Source organism: Aplysia californica, unplaced genomic scaffold, assembly GCF_000002075.1.
Source record: "Aplysia californica isolate F4 #8 unplaced genomic scaffold, AplCal3.0 scaffold00556, whole genome shotgun sequence".
Lineage (NCBI taxonomy): Eukaryota > Metazoa > Mollusca > Gastropoda > Aplysiida > Aplysiidae > Aplysia > Aplysia californica.
The window spans coordinates 320,838-328,139 of NW_004797826.1; the positions used below are offsets into that span (position 1 = coordinate 320,838).

The following is a 7,302-nucleotide window of genomic DNA, read 5'->3' on the forward strand; positions in this document are numbered from 1 at the left end:
TCCCCCCCCCCCCCCCCCTGTGTTTTTCTGTGTTATAATGACACTTTCCACGACGTCCACCTGTCTAAGACAACCAATTCCCTCGACAATGAGTGGCCGTCTAGGACAATTTGATCTTTAATTAATTAATGTTCTAACCCCAAGCTTACCTCTCCTTGAGATTTGTGCCGTCTGCTACTTGCTGTGACGTCATGGGCTCCATGGCATCCATGAGAGCTTGAAGAATCCCCAGCTCGTAGGCCAAGCTAAGTATCGAACCCGTGAAACTGGATCCAATTATTACTTCCAGATTTTTAACGAAGGGTGAAGACGTATCCGCCATCTTGGATTCTGTTCCTGTGTGTATGTAGTCGGACGTCTGGCGTCATCAGATGAGGACAAAAGAAAATTCTTTAACGTTCCCGAAGTAGTGAAAAATGAAATGGTATAGGTTTAACACCCCATTCAATCCTGTTAAGTTATTTATGAGGCGGGACCTCCGAGTTAAATGTCATCTCCGAAAGGACAGAGCTTGATGGGAAATTAGAGTAAAGTGTCTTTCCAGAGGACAAAATGTCGGACCAAGCTCAGGCTCGAGCCCCCGAACCCGCCATCTTACAATTACGAGTCCAGTAGCCTGGCCACTAGGCCAACGACGACACTCTCGAAGTTGTGCTGCAAAATAAATCGTTACCTCTTCAGCGACGCCGGGGACAAGTGATAATATTCACAAAGCGGTGGAATCAATCGCTCATCGAAATAATAAAATCAAAGAAACCGTGAACGACAACAAAGTGGGAATCCCTCAATGACGTCAAACAAGATGGCTGTTACTATAAATATCAGCCAAAGGCGTACATCTGTCGTTCTCGAGTTATCCACATGTGTAAACGAATAAAACGGACGTTGAAAAGTGTCAATCGTACGTTGGTATGTGTCCTATTTGACTTCACTACCCTTCCATAGTTTTCGTTTGTCTTAATCAATAAACTGAGGGGGGGGGGGGGAACCCCTCAGACCAGTACACTACCAGGTCACCGTAACACCTGATTCGGATTCACACAGTCTCGAGCATGACTTTATAATGCAATGACGAAACTATCTAATCTGTCAAACTCCGAGGATAATGAGTGACTTCATATTCAAATGGCACCTACAGCAGAAATACATGACGTATAAGATAATTGGCGCATGACAGGGACGACAGTGAACATTTAGGGAGTGGGTATTTGGCGGCTGCTCTGGTGTGGTGAGCTCTTTCTTTCCTATCAAACATCTATCGTCCTCATGTGTCCTCCTCCTCCTCCTTATTTATATGACCTTATTGTGCTGCAAGTGTCGTAAAACTGTTACTAAAACTAAACTGAATAATTGGCGTTATTTTTTTTTCTTCCCTCTGTTTTTTTCTGTCTAATAACCCGATGAAATCCCACCACCCTTTTTTGCGGGTGGCTGGAGGGTGCCACTGGTAGGTCCTATTTCTTTATTTTCCATCTGTTGTTTCTGTCTGTTTCATTTACTTTTCCCCAGCACTATTGTGATCATTATTGTGTTCATGTGCTTCCCTGTCCTCAAAGGAACAAAATAAAGATCCCCCCTTGAACGATTACGCGGTAGTTGAATTTAGATCTTCTGCGCGCGACGGAGCAGTGTCTAACAGTTACACCACACCATAGAAGCACCTGAGAAATTGGATAACAGGAGGAAAATTGTGTAATTATTATTTAAGTTTTGCGGCCCTCTCGCAACTGCATAAGGTCATATCAGCGCGCGGGACACATTAAACATGTTCAGTTGGTAGGGAATTTTGAATTTTGCCCGAGTGGCGGTTAAAGCCTCTCTTATCCATTTTGGACCACTAAAGGATCTTTAACGTGCGCAACTTGCACACATGATCACAGAGATTTTTCGCCCTTATCCGAGAAGGCTAGGTGTAGATCTTACCTAGATCTACATATGAACAGGGATGTGGCTGAAAGACAGCAATAAGAAGGAGCCAAGGAGATGCAGGAGAAAAGCAACAGCCCAGAGGAGTGGGCAAAGGAGGAGGAAACTTCGATTGGTGAACACATTTTAAAAAAGTTGAAACAATTGTTTCGTTTTTGTTAGCCCCGACTGGCGTATTTGAAACAGTCCGTCTCTTTAATGATAACATGTGAGTTAGAGTAGTGAGATCAGGCGCTCGACAAAATAACGGAATGAGAAAAAAAAAAACGATATTTGTCCGCCCGTTTGGCAATTCACATCGATTTTTTTTCTTTTTAATCCGCACCTTTTATGTCCATCTAAAAACACAATTTCAGTGGGGGCAATACCTTTTGGACCAATCCCTTCAAAATTCCTTCTACTTCTAGACCAGTCAAAGACGGGCGTCCCCTTTAGACTAGTTGTGCTCGCTGACTGCTTGCTTTAATTTTGGAATCATTTTTTTTCTTTGCGTTGACTCTTCCATTCGCCAAATACAGTTTTTTAATGTCGCTTATTATATGGGTGCCCATATCGGATGGGATCTGGTCTGGTCGGGTCGGGTCGGATCGATCGCCCGACTCGTCGCCTGAAAACAAACGAGTTTGTTTTTTAGGCAACGAATCAGGAGATCGGTTTGTGCTACGAGACGCTTTGTTCCCTCAATCTGGCTAGCAAACAGACCTGATCGTGCCTATGGGCACCCGGTATTAGAGTTTCGATTCTGAAGACCTACAGTGTATTAAATGTGTTGCCTTCTGCTCATCACAGGGAAGTGGAAGTATATGTGAGGCAGCGTGGTGGAATCAGACTCTCGTCAATTTTTGGGCATGTAGAGTTATAGGTATTATCTTAAAGCGTGTTCACTTGTCTTTATTTGGATGAAAAAAAGTATCCATTTATCTTGAATACAAGTCGAGATATTTGCGAAAGAAGGAGGTGGGGGTCACCTGTTTTCAGAGGTAAAATTAGTGAGAAAATGGCCGCCAAAGATTGGTTATTTCCTTAGCTTAAGAGTCCGTGGAAACTGAAAATTTACATTTTTTGTGAGTTTAATCAACGTTTTTAAGAAAAATCTGTACAGAATTGAGTTCTTTAATGGGCATGAAAGGTGTTGAGCCTAAAAACAAAAATTTGATAAATATTCACAAACCTGCGGAAAAATGCAAGTTTCTTCACTTTGATTATTTTGACGAGAGCCTGATTCCACCACGCTGCTTCACATATGACCTCTAGCAAGATAAACATTTTGGTTTTATATCATTTTGCAGCTGGATTAAAATTTATTTTCTCTGCCCGCTTCTTTAATGCACTCCTTTGAAGCACTCTTGTAAGCATATTATATGATGTGTAAATACTCCCCTCCCCTCTCAAACACACACACACACACTCACACACACACACACACACACACACTCACACACACTCACACACAGTACACACACACGCATAAACACACTCACATACACTCACACACTCACATACACTCACACACTCACATACACTCACACACACACACACACACACACACACACACACACACACACACACACACACTTACTCTTGGGATATTTCTTAAGGCAAATCTAAATACATGTACTCAGCGAGGCAGATTCAGGCGTTTTCAAAATCATGTGTTTTCGTCAGAATTCAAGTTTTCTTACAGTCATTGACCAATGCATGTTCGATGCTGCTAATGACTATAATCGTTCTTTCGTCCGAATACTGGGGATATCTGGGGAAATAAATACGTCACGACAAGGTAGAATCAAGTGCAAGTCAATTTTTGGGCTTGTAGAGTCATTTGTAAGATCTAAAAGCGTATTTTTTATTTGCCTTGCTTTTAATGGAAAAAAACACCCATCCAGCTTGAATAGAAATCAAGATATTTGCGATTGAGGTGATGTCGTTTGACTTCATATGTAAAGTTAGTGAGAAAATGGCCGCCAAAGATTGGTGAATTCAGTAGTTGGAGAGTCCTCGAAAACTGAAAAATGACATATTTTGTGCCTGAAGTCAACGTTTTTCAGGAAAAATGTTTTTATATGGGCATAAAAGGAGTTGAGCAAGAAAAACAAAGATTCGATAAAAAATTTCCAAACTGGCAGAAAAATGCCTGTTTCTCCGATTTAATTATTTTGACGAGCGCCTGATTTCACCACGATGCCTCACAAATTTACATTTTTCAACTGGTCCAAAGGGGATCGGGTATTACGTAAACTGCTCCAGAAGGATCCCACCTTTTCTGTGTGGGTTTTACGGAAGAACATTGGTGAAAAGTAAATTATATGTAAACTTGCACTCTTTAAGGCTACTCGAGCGTTGAAAGTGACCAAACTTGTTTTTCGCTGGTTTTACCTCTGACACTAGGCGACCCCCACCCCCTTTAATCGCAAATATCTCAAATTGTAGTCAACATAGATAGGTATATTTTCTCCTTGTTTTTTTTGTTTTTGTAAAGTGTTTTACGGCGCTCGCAACTGCATAGGTCATATGGCGCGCGGGACACACCTAATATTTTCAGTTGGTAGGAAATTTTGAATTTTGCCCGGGTGGCGGCCGAAGCCTACTCTTATCGATTTTAGACCACCAGGGGATCTTTAACGTGCGCAACTTGCACACGGGCCCTCCGAGATTTTTCGCCCTTGTCCGAGAAGGCTAGGTGTAGATCTTTCCTACCAGAAGATCAAGGGTGTGGCAGAAAGACAGCAGTAAGGAGGAGCCAAGGAGTAGCAGTAGAAAGGCTGCAGAAAGAGTCAGGAGCCCAGAGGAGGGGGCAAAGGAGGTGAAGGGGTGGGGGCAGAAAGTGGAAATGAAAGCAGACAACAGAACATTGCTAGAGAGCAGGAAAAGAGGTGAAAGGAGACAATTTTAGAGAAGAAAATTTTTTGGTCGCTACCCGGAATCGAACCCGGGACCTTTGAATGAGAGGCCAACACCTTAACCTCTAGACCACGAGAGCCCCCTATATTTTCTCCAAATGCCAGACAAATGAAGATGCTTCAAGATAATAATAACCCAAAACGCCTAAAAATTAACAGCGCCTTAATTCCATCGCGTCAAGACACATATGTGAGGCAGCGTGGTGGAATCAGGCGCTCGTCAAATTAACGAAATCGAAGATACCGCCATTTTCCCGATGGTTTGGAAATTTTATCAAATTTTGTTTTTTCAGCTCAATACTTTTTTGTCCATACCAAAACACATTTCAGTCTGAATTTGACTGAAAAACGTTAATTAAAGGCTCAAAATATGTCATTTTTCTTTTTTGAGGGACTCGCAAGGGACTTTTCAATAAAGTAACTGAAATTTAGCGGTTATTTTCTCGCTAATTCCATCACCGAAACCAAGCGGCCCTACTTCCTGCAATCTCAAATAGTTCGACTTCTATTCAACAAGGATGGATATTTTCCCCCAAAAAGTAAGGCAAATGAACAGGTTTTAAAATAGTACCAAAAACTCCACATGCCCAAAAATTGACGAGCGCCTGATTTCACCACACTGCCTCACATAAATATACACTGTCAATGGAAGTAGGGAACATCTACAAATAATTGTTAACAAAATGATCGCTACTTTTCCAATCAACTTGTTCAAAAATAAAAATATCAAGAACATAAAATACCTCGAAAGTAAGCAAAAATCACAAAGAACTTACTTGGACACGTAACCAGCGTTGCCTCTCTGATGCGAGCTGTGGGGTTTGCGCGGAAACTTTCTCGACGGTCGCAAGAAAGACTACAACTAGAACAGTGACCCTTTGCGCACGGCGCCTGCACACAGCAAAGTTCAAAATGAATGTACGTTCAGTGAATATTGTGTGTGTGTGTGTGTGTGTGTGTGTGTGTGTGTGTTAGAGAGAGAGAGAGAGAGAGAGAAAGAGAGAGAGAGAGAGAGAGAGAGAGAGAGAGAGAGAGAGAGGGAGAGGGAGGGAGAGACTGTGTGTGTGTGTAACTGTGTGTGTGTGTGCATAGAGAAAGGCCCCAGTTGTCAGAAATTGTGGATATTGAAATAAGTTCATATTAGATCTATTCTTTCTTGAACTCTTGTAGAACATTCAGTGCTGAATTAAATCAATTTTCAAATACCATAAGTAGTTTCTAAAATATGCTAGATCTACATTTTGTAACACAGGTTGTAAAAACAAAGTTTGGAGAAAACCCTATCTTATTGTACATTTGTGAGGCATCGTTGTGAAATCAGGCGCTCGTCAATTTTTGGGCATTTAGAGTTATTGGTATCATCTTAAAGCTTGTTCACGTGTCTTTATTTGGATGAAAAAAAATATTTTTCTTGAATACAAGTCGAGATATTAGCAAATGAGGGAGGTGGGGGTAACTTGTTTTCAGAAGGAAAATTAGTGAGAAAAAGGCCACCAAAAATTAGTTATTTCCTTAGCTTAAGAGTCCGTGGTTCTGAAAATTTACATTTTTGTGCCTGTAATCAACGTTTTTCAGACAAATCCACACAGAAATGAGTTCTTTAAGGGGCATGAAAGGTATTGAGCCAAAAAAACTAAAATTCGATAAAAATCCACAAACCTGCGGAAAAAGGCAAGTTTCTTCACTTGGATTATTTTGACGAGAGCCTGATTCCACCGCGCTGCCTCACGTGTATAACCTTTGGTGAAGTACAGCGTGTTACAAAAACGATTTTTTTAAAGGGAATATTTAGACCTAAAATTAAAATCCTTTCTAGAATCTATATGATATTAAGAAATAGCTAAACGTGTGCTTTTTTGTACTTTTGTTTTTGTTAAGTATTTTACGGCGCTCGCAATTGCATAATAAGGTCATATGAGCGCGCGGGACACACCTAATATTTTCAGTTGGTAGGAAATTTTGAATTTTGTCCGGGTGGCGGCCTACTCTTATCGATTTTAGACCACCAAGGGATCTTTAACGTGCGCAACTTGCTCACGGGCCCTCCGAGATTTTTCGCCATTGTCCGAGAAGGCTAGGTGTAGATCTTTCCTACCAAAAGATCAAGGGTGTGGCAGAAAGACAGCAGTAAGGAGGAGCCAAGGGTAGCCGTAGAAGGAGGTGAAAGGAGACAATTTTTAGAGAAGAAAATCTTTCGGTCGCTACCCGATTCGAACCCGGGACCTTTGAATGAGAGGCCAACACCTTAACCTCTAGGCCACGACAGCCCCTCTAACCTGTGCTTTATGATGGAACTAAATTTTTAATCAGGTAGGCCTACAACTTTTTTGACTTTTCACCTCGTTGCTCAAATATAACTTTGCCGACAACTGGGACCTTTCTCCAGGCACACTCCAACACACACACACACACACACACACACACACACACACACACACACACACACACACACACACACACACACACACACACAAAC

At 41.6% G+C, this 7,302-nt stretch overlaps 1 protein-coding gene across 3 annotated transcripts in view; it reads right to left on the reverse strand.

Moving 5' to 3' along the window:
• Positions 1-7,302, reverse strand: part of LOC101849487 — a 48,752-nt gene that overhangs the window by 10,024 nt on the left and 31,426 nt on the right. For 2 of the 3 annotated variants that reach the window (XM_013087193.2, XM_035972005.1), the window contains one exon: positions 150-358. In XM_013087193.2, the coding sequence (XP_012942647.1) occupies positions 150-322 (173 nt within the window). In that variant the 5' untranslated portion in view covers positions 323-358. Of the gene's footprint in view, positions 1-149; positions 359-5,602; positions 5,764-7,302 lie in introns of those variants that run through there. The other variant, XM_005106796.3, reaches the window with a different exon arrangement.